Here is a 23,066-nt window from a genome sequence, read left to right on the forward strand (position 1 = left end):
GACGGACATGGCGTTATTGATCGCGCGACGCGTCGTGGCGGCCTGCTGGATGAGAGGGCCGCTTCCTACTAAGAAACGATGGGCTAGAGATATGCTGTATTGCAGCACGCAGGCGGAAACGTATAGCGAACTGTTACCCCCGAAGAGTCGCCCCAAGAACTTTTGGGCGCTGTATAGAACATACCTGACTGCCGGAGACCCAGAGGCAGCCGGTCAGGGGGAGACACAGAGTGAAGCCCCAGGTGCTCACAGAGGGACGGAGGGGGGCGCGACACAAGAACAGAACTCTATTGTAGTGTGATGGGCTGTGATGCCGGTGCACCGACTGGGATGGATGCTGGTCGGTGGAAGGGGCGCTGGGGTGCCCTCCGATCGCGGCTGGCGCTTCCTAGAAGTGTGCAAGTGAGACGTGAACGAGAGTTGCAGGGTTGAGAATGGCCTGAAAGCGGGGGGCGCAGTGGCTGGTCAGTTTTGGCGGCTGGGCTTGGGAAAACGTGTACATGCAGAAGCAACGAAGGAGGAGACAGTGGAATGGTGGCGGGTGGGGTGGGGGGGTGGGCGTTGAGATATGGTTTACAAAATCTTAGGAGCTCGACCAGGCTTGCGGTAGAGGTTGGACAACAGTGGGCTGGTCATACAGGCATGTCAGGCTGAAGTGCAGGCTGGGGGCAAATACATGTTTCACTCTTATGTAGTGATTCAGTCTGGACTGTTTTATGTGATGTTATTATTGCAATGCCGCCGGTCCTCTGGGATGTCGGCTAAATGGCTGTGTGAGAGACACCGGATCGGTTCTGATGAACTTGTGGGGGCAACCCATTGTAATGGGTGCCTACGGCGGTCTGATCTGTCCATTTACTATATCTCAATAAAGGTTTTCAAAAAAAAAAAAAAATCCACAATTTGAAAATTATGTGTTGATACCAGGAACTCAACATCATGAAAAGAAATGTTTTTAAAATAAAGCCAATAATCATGAATTACTCTTCAAGTTAGGTCATACATGTAAATGATTTATTCCCATTGGTGCTTCCATGATTCCCATCAATGTTCACCTCCATTTGTCATTTCATATTGTGCTAATCTTTGTGCACCCCCCAAGTTGAGTGTGCTAAATGATGTGGTTTTAAGCAGTGGCGGCCGGCACGGCTCGCCGGTGGCGGGGTTGGCGTGCCCGCACACAATGGAAAAATAAATACATTGAAATTTTTAAAAATCGTACCTTGCTGCCTGGTACCGCGTCTCTGCTCCTGCTCTCCTGCGACCAACTGACCCATGACCAATCACAAAGCTGCAATGCAGCGTTGTAATTGGTCTGAGCACCATGCCACGGTGCTCAGCCGGGGCTGGAAGAGTGGGTATGTTCTCCACACAGGCTGTAATACAGCCTGCATAGAGAACAGGGAAAGTGCGCATGACTGTTTTGGGCAACCTGAGAGGGCCGGCCAAACAATCATTGCGCACTTAGAAGGAGGGTTCTACTACTCCTCCCCTGCTCTACAGACTCGCCCCGACCCCTCACGCAAAGGTGCCACAGCAGGAGGACAAAATAAAGTTATATTAACATTACGTTATCATTTTATTTTTTCATTTCTTTTACTGCTGCAGAGTAGTAGGGCGACGCTCCTCCGCCTTGGTGGAGGAGGTGCCGCCGCTTTTCAGTGTGGTGCTTATCCCAACACTGGTACTTTGAAGAGAGAGATGATACTTTTGAACACACCAACATAACCCATTTGTATAGAGGTCATCATGGGTTGCCTCTTTGAGGTGATTTCCAGTTAGAACCAGGTCTTATAGTCCTCCACCTAACATGAGCAAACTACAGATAAAATGTGACAATTTGGAGGATCATGGTGGACCTCTTATAAGTGTCAGCAATGGTGCTTTCAATGTGGTCCAAGTGGAGGCAGAACTACAGCAACCTATGTATGGCAATTTAGACTGAGGAACTTAGGGCCCGATTCACAAAAGTAATCGGAGACAAAATCCTAACTTTACGACTTTCGGTATTCACAAAGGGCATTTAGGAGTAGTAAAGTTAGGATTCCTCACCTTGCTACGCCTAAATTCCCTTTGTGAATACCGAAAGTCGTATAGTTAGGATTCGGTCTCAAATTACTTTTGTGAATTGGGCCCTTAATTCCTGAGTTAAGATCAGAACTTTAGAGGCCAAGGAGAGGATTTAATTGACGCTCCGTGTATTAGGGGGTGGTACATCTAGTTTCTTGTTTCCAATTACCCTGATAAGCACTAAAGTTCCCCATCATGCACGAAAATGCTTTCATCAAGCACACACATTTGGTTAACTTCAATATGCTCTAAATGCTCTTTGTAATGAACTAAATCTCCTTCCTCGCCCACTAGCCCGGGTGCAGTAACCCAGAGGCAAGGCATTGTATTCAGATGCGACATGGTTCGTAGGAACTTTACCTAAATAGATTAATCCAAAACCTCCTTCGCCAATCTTCCTCCCCAGCCTCCATTCCTTCCCCTCCAAATCCTTTAGGATGTGTCCTTCTGGAAGTGGAGCTGGGAGCTTGCACTTTGGTGCCCTTTTGCCAGGCATCCCCTAAAGAGAAGAAAGTGAAATTGAGACAAAGCAAAAGAACCACTTGCAAAATGGAACTGTTTACAATCAAATGATATATGTCCATGAAAAAGGTAAAGTCAGCATAGTATCAACATACACAGTAAATTGTTAATAGCCTTTTATAAAAGCAGTTTTGGAAAATTGCCACTGTAGGACAGAGAAATGTCCCCTGCATTTGTCGGTAGAGCATGTGAACTCAAATTTAATTCACCAAGTCTTTTTGACCCTTACTTCAGCAGGCACTTTTTTGACAAGGATTGAGACCCAGACCCGGACGCTGTAATCAGTGAGGCACACGTGTGCACCCTTTCTTTTGATGGATGTGACTACTGTCAATTCATTTGGCTATACAACACTGGCAGTGGTGGCAGTGATATGTTTTTAGTTACAAGACAGGCATATTCCTACCTGTCCCCTGCTAGGGACAGTGGCATTTCGGCCTCTCCCATGTTTTTAAATTGGTCTGCTAGTCCAGTGCAACCAGGTCCTTTACCCATCCATTTGGGACATGGATGCTGCATATGTACCATTTGGTGAGTAGAGGGTGCATTTATGCAGCATGTTTGACACAGGTGGCCACAGCCACACTGAGATCCATTTTGTTTTTGCTACAATCTACTGGTACTTAAAATGGAAGGTTGGAGGGGCGAGCCCAGACTGCAGATGTGAATCGCAGGGCTCTCCTCAGACTATTCCAGTAATTATCGGTAGTGGGTAGGATGGAGGAGTGTTAAGGAAAGGATACAGAAGGTCCCTCTCCCTTCTTTCCTGGCCAGCTTTTCTCTGGAAGGGATATTCCCCACAAGTCAACAGATAGTTAAGAGGAGCAGCCTTCCTTGCTTCTGTACCTTTGTTTTGGGTTTCCCCAGTCTGGAGACTCCAAGCTCCAACCCACCTTCCTGCTCACACTTCATGACTAATGGCTGGACCAATCCAAGTAGAATAAGCAAAAGGATAGATTTACCCAGAACTGGTCTCAGAACTGACTGTTGGAACACATGACAACACTCTGCCACTTAGTACGAAGACAGCTAAGCAGGCTGGAAGGGATGAACTGAAACCGCTGCTGCTCGGAAGGATCTGCACCACTCATGCTGATGGCAAGGCCTGTGTGTCCAGAGTGTTCTTGAAGCGTGTGTTTTGCTTTGGAAGTGCTAGTGTCTCCGTAGAGCGCTGAAGATTTGTGAAAGTGTCCCGTGTGAACCCAATGGGTGAAGGAATGCCCAGAAGTATGTGGCACTGAACAACTCCTTATCACACCCCATATAACCCATGAACTGACCTATGATCAACAGCCGGCATCTTGTTAAGACGATGAGCTACACCAAAAATAGGTCTGCATCTGGGGTGGGATCCTAGCTTTGTATATGTGAGGAGCTAGAGAGTAAGCCATGAAATAAACTACAAAGTCAAGAACTGCCAGTTTCTTCATGCACAGCTTGAACAAAGCCTGCACATTACTAGTGCTGGCACTACTGATGCTCACTTGACAGGTGTCCACAGGATCTCTGCAACACTAGACAACAGCTGGCCTGGGATGATGAGCTGACGACCCCGCTCAGCTAGCTGTGCATTGGACACACAACTTTGAGTAGTAAGCCCGCTGACCAAACCGGGAAGCATATGCCGGATCTATGCTGCAACTGAGACATAGACCAAAGGTACTGTGCAACTCAGCATATAAGGCCTGAAGGAGTGGAACTTTCGGTATTCGACTCATCATCCTTGAACTTGACTAAGCATCTCAAGGAGGTGGCCTGGGGGGATGGGGATGTTGAGCTGATCACACAAGAGGGAGGCGGGGGAGGTTGGTATAGGATTTCAAGGACCATTCTCAAGCGGGATTCTATCTACCCCTCTAACTGTGGGAAGGGACATACTCTGCCATCCAATACCCCTCTCACAAATGGATCATACCCATTTTCTCATTCTTGGCCGACTGCGGATGGCGATAACCTCCCTTACCTTGGGGCGTAGATAGCTGAACTCAGGCAGGATCTCCTTGCTGTCAAAGATATCATGCAGACCCTTTTTCAGTTCTTGATGAAGATGGTGAAGCTCTGGAAACTATACCCCTCCCAGCGGACCGATAAACCCAATCCACTGAGAGTTATTTACGGCGGGGACGAACAGTACCCTATCTACTCCCCTCTTAGCTCCAGTTGGAGTTCTAGGCCTATTCCTAACCATCATTCTAAGCCCTCAGGTTTCAGCCTCAGTTATCGGCTGAGGACACTCTCTGTCTTTTATTTTCGTACAATGGCTCTGGGGGTGTCTCCTCTAACTCGATCATCAACTTCCCTACTATTACCTCTGACCCTGACAGAGAACCTAGGGTCAACCTCAGATCGGTTAGTAAGGAAACCTTACTTCAGATAACTAGCACTCATCATGAAATGGTCACTACCAACCCTCACATCAAATCAAAGCTTCTCAAATGCAGATCGGCTGTGAAACATGCAGCAGATATTCCTGAACTCATCATGTCGCAAAATTTGGACCTCTTGATTCTCACTGAAACCTGGCTCAATGTTGCCTCCTCCCCTGATCTCGACATCGTAATACCTCCTAATCATGCCGTTATCAGATGCAATTGACTTGTTAAAACAGGGGAGGTGGGCATTGCTTGCATTCATCGCTCCAGCCTCAATATAAAGCAATTCCAAAATGCTTTGCTATCTTTGTGTGAGGAACTAGTCACCGCAATCTGGAATAAGGGCAAGATTGTCTGTGGGCTCCACACGATTTATCATCCACCGGGTGATAATCTGCTCTTCATCAAGCAAATCATGAAGGTCATTAGCTCTTGTTTGGACCAACTCTGCCATATCTTCTTCTGAGACTTTAACCTTCTTTGGAATGATACAAAGGATACTTTAGTATGCTCCATGAGGCTTTCCTCTCCGATCTCAACTTCTCACAGGTCTGTAAGGGTCCTACCCATAACAAAGGTACCACCCTAGACCTTATCATAGCCAAAGACAATATCTTACAACTGGGTGACATTCTTCCCTGTGACTGGTCGGATCATCATCAACTTTCCTTCCACATCCTGGAAAAGTGCACTCGAAGACAGGGCCAACCTCTTAAAGCTAAACAACTGACTCGCAATCTGAGAGACATCAACATTAATGTTCTAACTTCCATCACCACGAATAGCCTTCAGCCACCCCCTAAAATGACCAACCTTGACAAGTTTTCTGATCACTACATGAGCTCTGTGGCTAATATGTTCGACACTATTGCACCGAAGCAACTCAAAAGGATTCCAGTCAAACAATCCAAACCTTGATTTAATGGTTCCCTTAATGATGAACCTCGCAAACTTAGGCTCTCATAGAGGCTTTGGAGAAACTCCCCCTCCACTACTAGCCTCATTCAGTTAAGGAAGGCGAGGAGTACCCGTAACCAACACATACGCATTGCTAAAACCGACCATTTCAGGGCGCACCTGGACAGCACTAAAAATAGATCCAAGAAGCCCTTTGAAATCATCAAGCCACAAGCTAACCACTCTTCCAACCTTAACGCAACACCCTTGACCAACCTTCCTAGTGGGGAGGACTTCTCAGTTCACGTTTCTGAAAAGGCAAGGAAAATTGAACTGGAATTACAACCCGCCATTCCCATTTTAAGGCCTCTGAACTACTCTGCATCATCGGATGAACCTGCGGAACCTTCGGTAGTGTCCTGCCACATTGGTTGTGCTCCCCAAAACAACGCCTCTTGGAATTCCTTTCTCCTTCCAGATGACTCAGAGCTGCTCTATGCGATGGCGTCATTAAAACGCTCCAACCATTTCAGCGATCCAATACCTGCTAAGTTTTTTTAAAGAAGTCAATTTGGCCATTCTCCCTCTTTGGTCCCAGATCATTCATGAATCTCTCTTACAGGGAAGGATCCCTGATTGTCTCAAGATTGGTCAAGTCATTTGCATCCCGCAACCACTCTGCACCTACCCTGGACTGGCTTAAACAACTCACTGGTTCTTAACAGCACCCCTTATGTGGTTGACTCTGCTAAATCGCTAGGTATTACCTTGGACAAATACATAAATATGGAAGCTCACATCAGTGCAACTATTAGGGGAGCCAATTTTCAGCTCAACACCCTTAAGAAAATCAAGCCTTTCCTTCCACCTGAGGACATCCGTCCTGCAGTTCAATCCCTGGTTATCTCTCGTCTAGAATATGGTTTGGTGACCCTTGCTGGGCTCCCTAAAGCTAGTCTGGCCCCACTCAGAGCAACTCTAAACGCATTGGCCAGGCTCATCACAGGCTCCAAAAGCATCACCACAATTGGATGTCTATCGAAGCTAGACACTTCAAGGTAGCTTGCCTAATCTACTGTTGACACAGCTATGATTTGTCATTACTATTATTTACAAATATTTGTTATGCCATCAGGGAGGGGGGAGGGATAAGTGGGAGGAACAGGAATTGCATTTTGTGCTATTTGTTTAATGAGGAGTAATTAGTTGCAGTAGTACGGCAATGGCGAGGATGATGATCTCCAGAGAATTGGGCTGATATTATGACGTTTTAAGTGTTAAAGACTATTATGGACTGTATTTTCTAGTACTTCTACAGCATAATTGGATGTCGGAGATGTTCTCCGGAAAGCGATTTCTCTTAGTACTGTGTTGCTGACTGTTCACCTGCCATTTAATGAAGAAATGCACTTGTCTTGTTTGGAAAAAATAATAAAAATATATTTTTTTTTAAAATAGCTTGCCTGACGCATAAAGCTCTACATTACAACACCCCGGTTTACTTGGCTAAAAAGCTTGAACTATCTGGCTCTTGTCGGAACTTAAAAAGTACGTCCACCCTACTTCTGAAAACTCCCAAATTCAAAAAGAAAAGAACTTACAATAGTGCCTTCACCTGTCTTGCTCCAAGTATTGGGAACGCTCTTCCGCCCAAGATCAGATCCAACCCATCAACTGCATCTTTCAAGAAACATGTCAAAGGGCTAATTCTAAGTGAACATTTAACAGCATTGACCTGTACTCCGTCTCTAGACCCCTTTTTCTACGGATGTGATATTTCTTTTATACCGTTGGACCGATCTATTTTATGTTTGTTCTGTTTCACTTGTTATCACGTTCTATATCCCTTCTGAAGCTGTTCTGGGCCCTCTAGACTGGCTGACGCCCCTGCCCTGACCCGGTTTGTTTCCCCCCCATTTGTTTTGACAGTGCATTTATTTAACTACATCATTTGTGCCATTGTGTTGTTTTATTCTTGCTTCCACCACTTAGTACAGTGCTCTGATACCCGTAAGGGCCATGTTTGTGCTTTATAAAACTTTTCTAATAAAATATATAAATAATAAATACATTTGTTCTCTAGGGGACACTCACAAGAGAAGGGACCTAAACAGAACATTGTACAAACACCAATAAATCTCTGTCTGAGACGGAACAGCAGGGGGTGTTTCTCCCAGCGCAAATTCAGTATGCCTTTCTCGATCTAATGTACAGTATTGTCTTTCGCATGAGGAAGTAAAGTACTTCTTTTAACTAAAAGCAATGGGAAGAATTTAATTGATTTATTGCCGTTCGATGGTTCTTAAAGTTCCAAGGCTCTAATCCTCCTCCACCTCCGTGAATAAGCTTTGGACTGCTTGACTTCACTACCCAGAGGGTCAAGTGCTAAAGAGGTGTGTTCAGTTTCAGGTTCAACATTAAGGTTAAGCTTCCAGGTCACAAGTGGTAAAAGGCTTGGAATGTCACAATTTATGCTCAATAACCCCAGCCTACCCTGCAGCTCGGAAATGCTTCAGTTCTCAATACAAACAGAAAATCAGATCACTTTTTAATTCCTGTGATGGCAACTTTAATTACGTGACTTTACTAAATTAGTCTACTTCTAATGTTTTGACATCTGCTTTTTCTTTGCAGGACAGGGGGCCTCTGAGAAAGTTATATTGTGTCTTCTATATTAGATATCTAGATACAGCAGAGTCTGAGAGAGTTGTTTGGTAGAGTGACCAGGTGATTTTAAGTTACCAGGACAAAACAGATTTTTCATTTAACAAACATTATGATTTGCTGCAACTGAAACAATATAACTATTATAGCAGAAACAATATAACTATTTCAAGTGATAACAAGGATTTGTAAGATGAAAGCCAGAAGAGTAACAGTGATAGTTTGGTGCCATTAAACTATCTTGTCACTCAGGAGGAATAAGGAGGGTTGTTAGGTGAGAAGTACAGCCCAGCCTAGCCTCTGACAACTGCTGGAACACAGTGGGAACTGGGCCAATTCCATCAGCCAATTCTTGAGCCTGCACATGAATCCAGACGAGCCTCAGAGAAGCATCACGCCTGTGTCCCATGTCAGTGTACATTCAATGTGCTTCGATGAGGAGTGCTACAGAGGGCTAACTTTCCTTTCAAGCAAAGAATAGCTGGCAAAGGGATGCCTTACTTCATAGTTAATTGAATTGCTTTTAAGATCGTCGAGAGAAAAAAAAGCTCTGCTGCAAAGCAACTCCACGAAAGACAAGCATATCCAAGTGTTGTTTTATTTTCTCAGTCTCTAGTCTGAGTAAGATATGTACATCTATGCATGCTCTGTGCAAATACCACCTTTTCAGTTTGTAATAGGATTGTTTATCCGAGTCTAGTTTTAAAATGTTTAACTTAACCTGAATATTTAAGATTCTTAATGAACTCTTGTATGTACAATGGATTTTTAGTTTTTGATCCCATGGGGGTCCTGCTTTTGGGCCTTGCTTAATTAACAAAATAAGGTGTAGTATTTGAAGTTGATCAATTGAATACTTATGGTGGATGGTTTGCATACCTATGAGGTGGGTATATTATATATCTCTCTCTCTACTGGTCACCAGTAGGTAGTTATAGTTTGGACCTAGTTTCCATAGGAAGAGCATTTTTTGTTTTGCCAATAACTCTGGCGGTGCTTGATGAATCTTTACGAAATTGTAAATATATATACTTTAGTCGGTTCAGCTGCTGCGTTAAAAGTTTCAGGGTGATCAGTCAAGTGGTGGCTGAGAGAGGGGGTACCAAAACACGTTTCCCCATGCATTTTCCCATAGGGATTTTGAACAGGACTACAGCCCGAACTGCTGAACGGAATTACACTAAATTTGCCAGAAAGCTAGATGTTGGTACAGAAATCGTGCTTTGGTGTAAATGTGTTCAGTAATTTTAGAGATATTCAAGGTTAAAAAAAAAATAGATATCTAGGGACACGGATCCTTGCAGTGGACTCGCGGATCCAAAGTCCCTGTGCTGAAATTTATTTGGCTGCCAACACTTTAACCAGGAAGTGTTGGAAGCCAACTTGGGACTTGGCTCAAAGCAGAGTCCCACATTTTTTTTTTTTTTTTAAATGAAGAAAAGGGGGCAGGGTAGGAATACCCTAACCACCCAGATATGGTGAGGGTGTCACACAGTGACTTTGTCGGTCATTAAAAAGAAATCTTTTTTTTATGCAATTTTGCTGCAATTCGCTGGTGGATCCGTTGCAAAATTGCAAAAACAATGCCTCTTTTTAAGGAAGCCCCCAGGTGGGCCAAATCCCAGGGCCATGAGGGGTTGTTAAAATAAAGGATGGGGGCTCACGGGCCCCCTTCCTAAGCTTTAGAAAAGCTGCAGGAACCGCCACCTCCCCGGGTGACTGATGTTAAAATATGCGGTGGGTGCCTGCACGACACCTCCGTGCCTCAGGGACCACCACCGCCCCGGGGGTAAACAGTTATAAAATAAGTCCGGGGAACTCGTGCAGCCCCTCTGTAGCTCCAGGGACTGCCCCCTCCATGGGGCAATGAATACAAAATGATGCGGGGGCCCGCACGGCCTCACCCGCAGCCCCGGAAACTGCCACCTCCCTGGGGCAAATAATGTGATTAGGTGCAGGGGCCTGCGCAGTCCACTCATAACCTCAGGGACCACTGCCTCCCTGAGGCAGATATAAATGAAAGTAGGGGGTCCATTGCAGACCCCCAACCCCGGGAACCACCAACTCCACCAGGTAAAATTTTACGATGGGGGGGGGGCACGTGGCACTGTGGAGACACTAATGGCCCTGGGGACCACCACCCCCCCAGGGCCGGCTCCTGCTACTTCCCAAGGTGCTCAACCTCGGGAGGTAGCCGTTTGCTTGTGCTTCGTGGTAGCTGACAGCTCCCACGAAGCAAAAGCAAACATAATTCTGCTTTCGCAAGCAGAAGCTGATAAACAGCTTCCACTTGCAGAAAGCGGAGTTTTCATCTGTTTCCGTGCACGCAAATATGAGTGCAGGGAAACATACGAAAACATTGCTTCTGGAACCGGGAATCTGCTATTTGTATGCCGGTTCATGCAGGAGTGGTGAGCCAACTGGGATTGTGGGGCTTGAGGCTCCCCCAACGGTCCCATTGCACACTGGGTGCCCTGGGTAAGCTTCAGGGCACCAAGAAAACATGGCTTGCCCATGGGGGATGGGATCCCCCCCATGGTCGAAATTGGCCTGGGGAAGGGGCTTCATGCCCCTCCCCCCCCCCTTTATTAAAATGAAAAAAATGTATAGTTTAGGGGAGGAGTGGGGGCCCTTAGCTCCCTTCCATTTAAAAATAATTGTTTGTCCCTGGTGAGGTGGTGGTCCCCAAGGCCTGGGGGATCCATGTGCCCCCCCCTTACATTTATTTAATGTAGCCCCAGGGAGGCAGTGGTACCCAGGGGACCACATGGCCCCCTTTATATTTATTTATTGTAGCCCCGGGGAGGTGAGGTAGTGACCAGGGGGCCCAAGCGGCCCTCCCATATATTTATTTCATCCTGTCCCAGGGAGGTGGGTTATGCGTGCCCCCCTAACTTTAGTTATGTTGCTCTGGGGAGGTGGTGGTCCCTGGGATCTGAGAGGGTGGGTGGGGGGCTCTGTGTGGAACCTTCTTATATTTAATGTAGCCCATGGGAGAGGGTGGCACCCCGGGGGGGGGGGAGGGGGGGGAGGGAGGGTTCCATGGGGCCCCTGAAAAACAAAAGGTTACAGGGAAGTTATTGTTAGGTTCAAAATTTACTCACACAAAACCAAAAGAATTCAGCAGTTAGGAGGTGCCTGCCCTCCTATCATAGCCTGAAGACCCCCTCCTTACTACGCCGTCCGTGACCGGATGATCGCACTACATTTCCCAGCAGCCCTGGAGGCAAAGGCAGCTGGGAATACCTCTCTTTTGCATCTCCTGGCGCAGGATATAGGGCACCTGCATCTCCTGCATTGCGGTACGCCGCCTTCCGCATTCTTGTAGGAGATGCCTGCCATCGCCTGAAGACCCCCTGCCTCCTCCAGAGTACGCCAGCAGGCCGTAACCGGTTGGGCGACTGCACTACATTTCCCACCAGCCCTGAAGGCGGTATCAGCTGGGAATACCTCTTTTTCACCTTCAACTCCCGCTTCGAGGGACGTGTGCAGGTGGTGCCCAGGCCAAGGGCAGGCCTGTTTGCATCCATCAGAACCGGAGGCGGCTGGGCTGGCCACCCTTCCTTTTGCCTAACCCTAGCTTAAGGTACCGTACCTCTCGTCCTTGTGCTTCCTCCGGTCCCTGCGCTACCTGCTTTCACTGCGCTGCCTGCTGTCCCTGGCCCTGCGCCGCCCCTCTGTCCCTTGCCCTGCGCCACCTGCTGTCGCTGCGCCATCCGCTGTCCGCTGTAGGACCTCCACCAGGACCACTAACGAAGACTGCACCACCGGTGGTACATCATCCTGCGCCAGGACCCCTGACCCTCCAAACACCTAATGGTACACCGCCAAGGAAATCCTGGACCTGGGCCCCGGATATTGAAAATGCTGTGTCTCCTTCTCCCCACAATCCACCTAAGGACCATTCACCTGCCGACATTGCCATTCCTGCGACACAACCTGCAAAAGATCCTGCACAACTCTGGCCCACAAGACCAGCCCGCGACCGCTCCACTGCTGCTCAACGCCAGCTTACTCTGTAAACGTGCCACGGAAATCTGGGACACCATCACCACCCTCTCCAAAGACGTTGCCTTCATCACCGAAAAATGGCTCAACCCCTCCTCGAACCCAGACATCACAACTGCCACTCCTGAAGGCTACACGATGATACACTGTGACCGCACCAACAAACAAGGAGGAGGCATTGCCATCATTTTTAAGGAAACCATCAGATGCAACTTCACCAACGACAAGCCCATACCTCTCAAGGCACACCTCAACTTCCTACTTCAAACTGATGCTAAGACCACAATAAGAGGCACCCTCGTCTACAGACACCCAAGAGCCTGAGCAACATTCTGCGACACCATCACCAACCACATCTCTCCCCTAGCAATTGACTCACACCACAACCTCCTACTCGGTAACCTCAACTTCCACATCAACGACCCCAATAAAGCCAACTCCATTGCCCTCCTGGAGAACCTGAACAACATCTGCCTCACCCAGCTAGTTGCTGAATTCAGGCACAAAGCCGGACACACAATCAACCACCATCTTCACCTCCAGCGACAGAATCAAATTCAGCCACATCACAGAACTCACCTGGACTGACCATACTGTGAGAAGGTGGATGGATATATGCTGTCCACTAGTTCTAGCACCTTGTATCAGTCCAAACAACCCCTTATGGTGATAGGTTAAAGACAACCTTTATTGAAAGCTATCCTAGTGGTAGCTATGGAGAGCAGTCTTTAGGCTAAGTCTTGAAGGAATGTAAAGCAGCTTGTTTTACCAGTCTATAATCTCTTGAATGATCAAATGAAAAGACAACCACACCAGGTATATATTCAAAATATATGTATTTAAGATAAAACACACCCCTCTAGTCTATTTATGAGACTGGAGTTTGAAGTACTTGGTTTACAAGTTAGCAATTATCAGTAATAGCACAAATACACGTTTGGACCCTAGGGGCGTACCAAACCATATACCAAAAAACTGGTATAAGAACCACAACTTGAATAGACACAATGCCTAGAGCTTGTAGAATCGCTGGGACCCCAAGCAACCACCCAAGGTAGTGACACAGGGGACTGTATGCAGTGTGTAAACACAACAGCGGGTTCCTGTTATCTTCTATGGGCAATGTCGCGGTTGGAAATTGAAAGATTAGGGACACTTCTAATCGAGTCAGGACCAAACCCTTTTGGACTTAAGAAGTTCTAGGGCCAGCACCCACGGGAGCACCGGAGTACTCGAGTTGCCTCACCCCGGGAAGCCGTGTGCATAGGTGTCTTTTGGTGTGGGGTCGTGTCGTCGATTTCAATGGACGCCTGCAAAGAACTGCTGCTGCCTTGAAGATGTGAAGTGTCCGAAGAGATCCAAGGCCGGATCGATGGAAGGAACCTGAAAGCAGAGGGGACAGAGTCTGGGTCACTTGCCAGAGACCACGGGCAGGATGGACCAATGCCCACAGATGTCGGGTGCTTCAGGTGAGTTGATGGGTGTTTTGACTCTTCAGCCACGAGGTCCGGGAGGCGTCTACGAAGTCCACGAGCCGGATTCAAGCTGCCCCACGAAGTCTGTCGAGTGCTGCAGTGTCGGCGACCAGAATGGACCCAACAAGCCTTGGCAACGGCAAGTCACTGGAATTCAGAGAAAGGACTGCAGTGCAGACCAGCAAGGTCTGAGGAACTCACCCAGCGAGGGTAAGTCAGGGCACGTCTGGAGCAACCAGGAAAGCCCAATTAGAAAAGGAGTTGCCTTCGTGGGGACCTGCTAGCCAACGGGCTAGTGATCGCGAAGGAGCCTCGAGCGGTTGCACTTGAAGCTGGACCATAGGTCACTCGGGGAGTGGAGGCCAACAATCTTCGGTGCAGGAGCGCTCAAGGCTGGGGCTACTCAGAGCCCAAAGCACAACTTCGAGGAGGTCCAGGAAGATAGTGTTGCTCCAAAAGTTCACAGTGTCCCGGGGTCATGGTACCACGTCACCCACGAGAGCCACGGGCCTCAGCTTTGCTGTGGACTTAGGGAAGCCTCTGGAAGTCTGGAAATCCACCTCTGGTGATGCAAAGACTTCGGCGTCCGGTGGGAGCTTCAGCGATGCAGACCGGTCAGTTGCTTCTTTGGTGCCTGCCAAGCAGGGGAGTCACTCCTGGACCCCAAGGGAGATTTCTTCAGTCTTCTAGTCAGGATAGAACGTCGAAGGTCCAGGATATATGGTGCAGAGTTTCGTCCAGGGTAATCTAAAGTCCTAGGGACTGGATTCCTATACTTATAGTATGTTTAGGGGATGGACTAACTCTAAGGCGCCCACCTATGGGTGGACTTGGAAAGAGGGGTGGTTACACTCATTTCCTTTGTCCAGTTTCGGGCCAGAGCAGGGGCAGGTAGCCCCTGCAACCGGTTTGAACTGGGCTATGCACAGGGACAGCAAACGTGCCCCCAGTGCAGGACTTCAAAGCACCAGAGAGTGCTCCCGCCCAGCCCCAATACACATCTGTCTGGGGAGGTGGTCACACCTCCCTTCGACAGGAAACCTATTGTCCAGGCCTCCCCTGCCGGAGTTTCGGGCAGCAGCAGGAGGCCAGACCCATGTCTGTGGCAGAGGCATCCATTTTGTGATGCCAGGGCTCAGGAAAGTCCTACCGGGTTTGACCAGTGTGAACATGTCTTTCCCTCTAGAAGGGTGGAATGCTACCCCCGCCGCCAGCACTGGCGGGGGGGGGGGGGGTAGTATTCCAAAGCGTTCAACACCAAACACAACATGTTTTGATGCAGCCATTCCAAAGTTAGCAGTTATAATGCACTTAGAGTATATGGTATGGCTGTATCACAGAACAGCCATAAGGAAGTATTTCCGAAAGCTGCTGAGGGGCTCAGCTCAAGCTTGGGCACCCTTTCACACAAAACCAAGCACTCTGCCTTCAGGATTGTCAAGGCCTGCCATAGGAGTGGCTTATAGGTTTATAGGTGTCTGTATATATATATATGTGGATATAGGTAGCCTATACCACTGTAAGGGGTGCAAGCACACCCTTAGCAGTAGCAGACCTGTGGTGCCATTTTGGAGTGCTTCCCAGGGGTGGCATAATATATGCTGCAGCCCCTGGTAGGCCTCTGAGGTACCTATGCCCTAGGTACATAGTATACCATATACTAGGGGCTTATAAGGCACTCCAGAATCCAATTAGATATGTACCTAATGTACATGTAAACCATTTTAGAGAGGAAGCAGCTAGGCTGTAGTCCTGATTAGCAGGGTCACAGCCAGACTAAGGTAAAAAAAACTGTGAAACACCAGCCAAAAGTGGGGGTACCCATGTGAAGCAGATCCTACTCTGCTACACATACCATCGTACACTTCATCATTGCTGACGCCCACCACACCATCACCAGGCAGCAGATCTCCTCTCCCTGCAGCTGGAGCAAGGTCACCAAAAATCAGTGGTCACAGACCTTCACCACCTCCCAACCCAAGGTGTCAACAGACCTCGACTACACAGTACACAACTTCACTGCCTGGCTGACCAACTGCACAGAGTCGACCCGTTAAAACCCACAAAAACCAAAAAGAGCCCAAAACATGCCAGATGGTACAATCCAGAACTCAGGACCACCAAGCACAATTGCCACCAACTGGAGAAACAATGAAGCGTCACCAAGAACAAGGCTGACGAAACAGCTCTCAGCAACTTTCACCGGCACATCAAAGAAGCCAAGAAAGCAGCCATCACCACCCTCATCGACTGCGCTGCAAACCACACAAAGGAACTCTTCAAAATAGTCAAACAATTCTCCAACCCGACAGCCATGGGGAACACAATCCACCCCTTCCAAGACCACTGCAACACCTTCTCAGACTACTTCCACACCAAAATCACTAACATCTACAACAATTTCAACATCCAACACGCCACCATCAAACCAGACAAGCTCAACCAACTAGCAAACACCAGCCAAAGAATCACCACCTGGTCAACGCTCACCGCCCTGACCACCTCAGCCATCATGTCTTCCATTCATTCCAGGGCGCCCACCGACCCCTGCCCCCACCAACTCTACAATCTTGCAACAAACCAAATCAGCACGTAACTCACCAGCAACCTCAACAATTCCATCGCCACTGCAACCTTCACGGACAGATGGAAATACGCAGACTTCAGACCCCACATAAAGAAAGCTTCTGCTGATCTAAAAAATTATCGTCTGATCTCCCTGCTCCCCTACCCGGCCAAAGTTCTCGAGAAAGCCATCAACCAGAAGCTCACCGAATTCCTAGAACAAAACCACCTACTGGACGCCTCTCAATCAGGATTTCGTGCCAACCACAGCACTGAGACCTTGCTAATTGCCGCTCCACACATCGGAACACTACTCCACCATGGAGAAACGGTGGCCCAGATCCTTCCCCACACAGTCTCCTAAAACACCATCATCAGAACCCACAACATAGGCATAGGCCAAGATGCCTTCAAGTGGATCGCCTTCATCATAGGACACACACACAGAGCATACGACTGCCTCCCTTCACTTCCGCACCCAAAGACATATGCGGCATACCACAAGGATCATGCCTCGGCCCCACCCTGTTCAACATCTACATCACCACCCCTTGCAGACATCGTCAGATCCCACGGACTCAACATAATCTCCTACGCAGATGACACTCAACTGATCCTCTCGCTCATAGAGGACCCCGACAACGCCAAAATCAACTTCTGCAACGCCATGAACAATGTAGCTTAATGGATGAGAAACAACTGCCTCCAACTCAACTCCGACAAACTGTACTCTTCTTGAGAAAAAGACTTACACATGGGACCTCAGCTGGTGGCCTGCAGAACTCTGACCCACACCGACCACGCACGCAAACTCGGCAGCATCTTCGACAGCCAACAGACCCTGAAACGACAAGTTAACAGTCACCTCCTCCTGCTTCCACACACTTTGCATGCACTGCAGAATCTTCAGATGGATCCCAACCAACACCAGAAAGACAGTCACTCAGGCCCTCGTCACCAGCCTCCTCGACTATGGCAACGCCTTATGTCCTGGCATCTCCATCCAGCTCCTCAGAAACTCTAGACCATATGGAACGCTGCAGCCAGACTCTTCATGGCCCTCCCCAAATGAACCCACATCACTCCCCACCCGAGAGACCTCCACTGACTTCCCATCCAGGAAAGATGCCAGTTCAAGATCTTCACGCATGCCAACAAAGCCCTCCACGACCTAGGACCTGTCTACCTCAACCTTTGACTGAACTTTCACCTAGCCGCCAGACACCTATGCTCTTCACTCACCCTCGCACACGGCCCCCCTCATTTTGTGCCCCCGCAGCGGCAGCCGCTCCTTCTCCTACATCACAGCCAAGTCCTGCAACGACCTCCAGCTATGTATGGCCCTCCCTCGCTGGCAGACTTCAGAGAGACTCTTCGGCTGAAACATAGCGCCCAGATACCCCTAAGGGTGACAGAGTTGTGCTTTACAAATGCAGATTGACTGAAGTAACTATAACTCACACCCTCACCATGTACTGCTAATTACGCCAGATATTACAGCACTCATGACATCTTTGATAAAATCATTGATAAAAATTAAAGTAATATTTGCAGTTACATTTTCCATGGAAAAAACAGTGCATGGAGGGGGAGTGGTGTGAGTTATAGTTACCTTCGGCCGTGAGTTATAGTTACTTGAAACAACTAACTATAACTGCCACATTTCTATGGGTTTTATGAGAGGCAATTCAGACCCTACGTATAACATCCCTGTAACCTTTGTTTTTTTAGTGAACATATATTTTCTACTGGCGGTCGACAGTAGGTAGTTCTAGTTAGGACCTAGTTTCCATAGGACAAGCCTTTTTGCATTTGCCAATAACTTTGGTGTTGTTTGACGAATTATCGTGAAATTTTCAAAACTAGATTGGCTCTCAATTTAGCTGCTATTTTGACAATTTCAGGTGATCCGTCAAGCGGGGGATCAACATAATGGTGGGGGTCCTCAACAACATTTTCCTCATGTTAATTTCCATAGGAAACTTTAAACCCAGTTATAGCCCAAACTGCTGAACGTAATTACACCAAATTTGACAAAAAGGTAGCTGTTGGTCCAAAAAGGGACCTTTTTGTAAATTGGTGTAAATCTGTTCGGTAGTTGCAGAGTAATTCAAAGACATTTCAAATTGTACATACAGGGACAAACGGGATCCACGACCCTACCCCATCTCGTGCTGAGATCTGATCGGCTACCAATACTTCAAACCAGGAAGTGCTGGCAGCCATCTTGGGACCCAGCTTTAGAATCTGAATGCTCTTGCTTGATGAAAGTAGAGCAGAATTGCCTTCAGAGAGGGAGCTGCATGTTTGGCAGCTCCCTATCTGTGAAAGCAATGCCAGCTCCCGCAGCAGGCAGGGAGTCAGCAGGGACAGCGGGCGCCTTGAGCCTTCCCCCGCGGTCCCAATTTTAAATAAAAAGCGGAGCCCCGGGGATTGGGTCCCCATGGCCAAAGTCGCCCTAGAGAGGGGGCCACGAGGCCCCTCTGCCCCATTCACAACAGCCATAATAAATAAAAGGAGGACCAGCAAGTCATCTGAAGCCCCGCCCCCTTCCAGTACCACTCTGAAAATGCACCTCATGGAGCACAATTGCTTGTGCGATAAAGTCCCCTTGGTTCCAGAGGGTCCTTGGGGGCCAACAAGTCCTCCTATTACCTCCAGTATGTCCCATACAGAGGGACTGCTGAGAGGACTTCAGAGGCCACGCCCCCTTTCTCCACCACGATGCAAACGCATCTCCTGGCGCACCGCTGGTAGGGGGGGTGACGTCCCTTGGCTCCAAAGGGTCCTTGGGGGCCCAGCAGCCCTCCTGTTGCATCCAGTTAGTCCAACACTGCAGGATTCCCAAGAGCTGGTCGGAGCCCTAGCCCTTTCTCCACCACTCTGCAAACGCGACTACTAGTTATAACAGAAATTCACTTAAAAAACTAAAGTTACAAGGACGTTATAGTTAAGAAATAATATTTGAAAAATCTTGAAATTCACTGAAAAAAAACAAAGGTCACAGAAACGTTGTAGTTAGGCTCAGATTTCACTTGTACAGTGAAATTCAGCAGTTATAGTTACCTGAGCTATAACTGTAACTTTGTTTATGTAAATTTCTTTATTAGGTGTTCCTCCATATCAGCAGACAATGTACATTAACCATCATTGATCTTTTCCACCTCAGCCGGGGTAGAGCACGTTTTCATAATGATACAAGTCATTAATTAGACCTAAGGTTGTGTCGGTGGAGGAGTCTGCATCTTCAAAGTTCTTTTTCATTTTCATGAACAACATCAGAACTTAACTGTAACTTATGCCCCTGAAATGCACTGCTTATGACCTCACTTATTACATCACATGGTCAGTGACATCACTAATAACTATACAAATGACATCACTGATGACATCATCCACCAAACCACTCACACCCCCATACAACCTCTCATACACCTAGTCCCATTCCCACACAATCACTCACATACCCATTCACAGACCCATACCAGCACTCACACACCCACTCACTCTTCCATAGAGGCACTCACACACCCACTTACTCACTCATACAGCCACCCACACAGCCATTCACTCACTCAGACAACCAGTCACTTACCCATACAGCCATTGACATGGCCACACACCCACCCATACAGCTATACACACCCACTTATTTACCGACATAGTCACTCACACACCCACTCACCGTTACAGCCTTTCAACACAGGCACCCACACACCCATGAAGCACTTACACACCCACACAACCACTTACTTACCCATTCACACATCCATACAAGCACTCACACATCCGTTCACTCATCGATACAGTCACACACACACACACATTACTCTCAATACAACCATTCACACACCAACTCACGTAATCAAATACCAACTCAAACATCTACTTACTCACCTATACAGCCACTTACACACCAATAACGCCACTCACACTGCATCTCACTCATCCACACAGCTACTCAAACACCCACTTATACTCCCATACAGCTACTTAGATACTCATACACACAAGGATACATACTCATACACACAAGGATACATACAGTCACACAGCTAATCACCTAATACATGTTAGAAGTAGCATCACTCAGTAGTAGTGCACCCAGTATACTAATTTAACTTTTGTTGTAGGTTAGTACACATGTTTAACACCCATAAACTCTTAAAAACTCTTACACTCACTTGATGATGTCATCAGTGATGTAATTTGGGATGTTATCAGTGATGTCACTGGCCGTGCCATGAGTGATGTAATATGTGAGGTCATAAGCAGAGCATTGGGGGCGCAAGTTATAGTTCAGGTAACTATAGGTGCTGAATTTCACTGGTGATGTACAAGTACAATCTGAACCTAACTATAACGTCCCTGTAACCTTTGATTTTTTTTGTGATTTTGATATATATATATATATCAAAAAGCAAGCTTTGAAAAAACAATTCTATAAAAACAGATCCCAACTTGATAATCAACTTGTCAAATTACAACCTGACGCAAGCAGAACGTACATTATTGAATAAAGGCTTAACATTCTGCCCTGAGAGACATCAAGATGCAGTCGAAACCCGAATTGACATGTACAAGTACATTCGCAAATTAAAATTAAAAAAATTCTTTGCAAAAATACCTCCAAAACATAAAGATTGTGAAATGGAGACAAGCTCAAATTTAACTGCACCACAAGAAGGATACATTATTGCCGAAACATTGGCTTTAAGGACTGCATATGATCTTGCCCATGAAATCACTGAGTCAGAAATAACAGACATACAAGCATTAGAAGAAATGGGCATAAATACAGACAATCATCCACGAACTGAATTTAAGAATAAATCAAAATTCTGTCCATCATTACATCCAGGAAACCGAATTGACACATTCCAAGATCTAGTTGTGGCAGAGCTAGAAGCCTTGGAAAACACAATCAACTCCAAAAAGGAAAATCTGTCCCCAGAAGAGCGTCAAGCACTACAAGCATTAAGAACCAACAATGCGATAGAAATAAAGCCCGCGGATAAGGGCGGAAATATTGTTATCCTCGACAGACAAGCATACATAGAGGAAGCAAACCGTCAATTGAAAAACGAAAACAACTATACACTTTTAACCTCCAATCCCATTCCAATGATGACTAGAGACATACACAATCGACTTAATGAGTGGTATGAAGATGGCCTACTGAGCGCAGAAGAAAAGAACTTTCTAACGGTAACTAATCCTGTAACACCCACGATATACTTCTTACCTAAAGTCCATAAAACTCTGCACAAACCTCCAGGTCGACCTATAATTTCCAGCTGTGGATCATTATATGAGAATATAGCGGACTATGTTGACCATTTCCTGATACCAATTGTTCCAACCCTAAACTCATACATCAAAGATACTGGTGACTTTCTGAGAATCTTAATGGAAACAGAATGGCAACCTGACTACTTATTGGCAACAATTGATGTTGTCTCGTTATATACATCTATTGATCATGAGATAGGTTTGACAGCCACAGCATACTTCCTAAAACAAAGACCTATTGGGGAACTGCAACACACTAATATGTTGATGGAAATGATCCAACTTTGCCTAAGAAATAATGTATTCCTATTTGACAAACAAATGTATTCTCAAAAGTGCGGTACAGCCATGGGAGTTTCCTTTTCTCCAAGCTATGCGAATCTCACCATGGGTTGGTGGGAGAGACACATAGCTTGGAGGGAAGAAAATGACCCATATACTGCGGATGTAGTACTATGGCTACGCTTCATTGACGACCTCTTCCTATTATGGAGGGGGAAGAAAGAAAAACTGGTGGAGTTCATCACAATATTGAATCAAAATGAGGTAGGCCTAAAATTCACTTTCAATATACAATCAACTGAGATTGAGTTTCTGGACACAAAAATCTACATTAAATCCAACAAGATTCATTCAACAGTTTTTAGGAAGAAAACATCCACTAACAGTGTCCTGCATGGATCTAGCTTTCATCCACAATCCTTGAAGCAAAGCATTCCGTATGGTGAATTCCTACGGAGGAAAAGGAATTGTTCTGAGCCAGAAGAGATGGAGAGAAAGTTTCTGGACACTAAACAAAGATTTGCCTCACGAGGATACAAACACAGTGATATTACACGTGGAGAAAAGAAAGCCAGACAAATAACAAGAGCTCAGACTCTCACTGTAAGAAAGAGAGATACAGTAACCACTGAAGAAAGACCACGCCTAATTTTGACATACTCAAAGGAAAGCTACAAAATTCGAAAAATCCTATTGAAATATTGGAACGTCATCAAGAAGGATCCAGATATTGGACCTACAATTGGGAGTCAACCATTAATATCGTACAGGAAGGCACCATCACTTCAAGACACATTGGTGAATAGCCACTTTGAAAACAGAACAACCAAGACTTGGCTTGAATCAAGACAACAAGGATTTACAAAATGCATGACATGCAAAGCGTGTAAAATAGGCAGAAATCTAAAATCCATCAAAG

At 46.8% G+C, this 23,066-nt stretch overlaps 1 protein-coding gene across 1 annotated transcript in view; it reads right to left on the reverse strand.

Moving 5' to 3' along the window:
* VRK2 (VRK serine/threonine kinase 2) overlaps positions 1-23,066 on the reverse strand; it is a 370,448-nt gene that overhangs the window by 328,934 nt on the left and 18,448 nt on the right. The window contains exon 2 of the mRNA XM_085612369.1: positions 2,431-2,569. Coding sequence (XP_085468495.1) covers positions 2,431-2,566 — 136 coding nt within the window. The 5' untranslated portion in view covers positions 2,567-2,569. The remainder of the gene's footprint in view (positions 1-2,430; positions 2,570-23,066) is intronic.

Source organism: Triturus cristatus, chromosome 6, assembly GCF_964204655.1.
Source record: "Triturus cristatus chromosome 6, aTriCri1.1, whole genome shotgun sequence".
Lineage (NCBI taxonomy): Eukaryota > Metazoa > Chordata > Amphibia > Caudata > Salamandridae > Triturus > Triturus cristatus.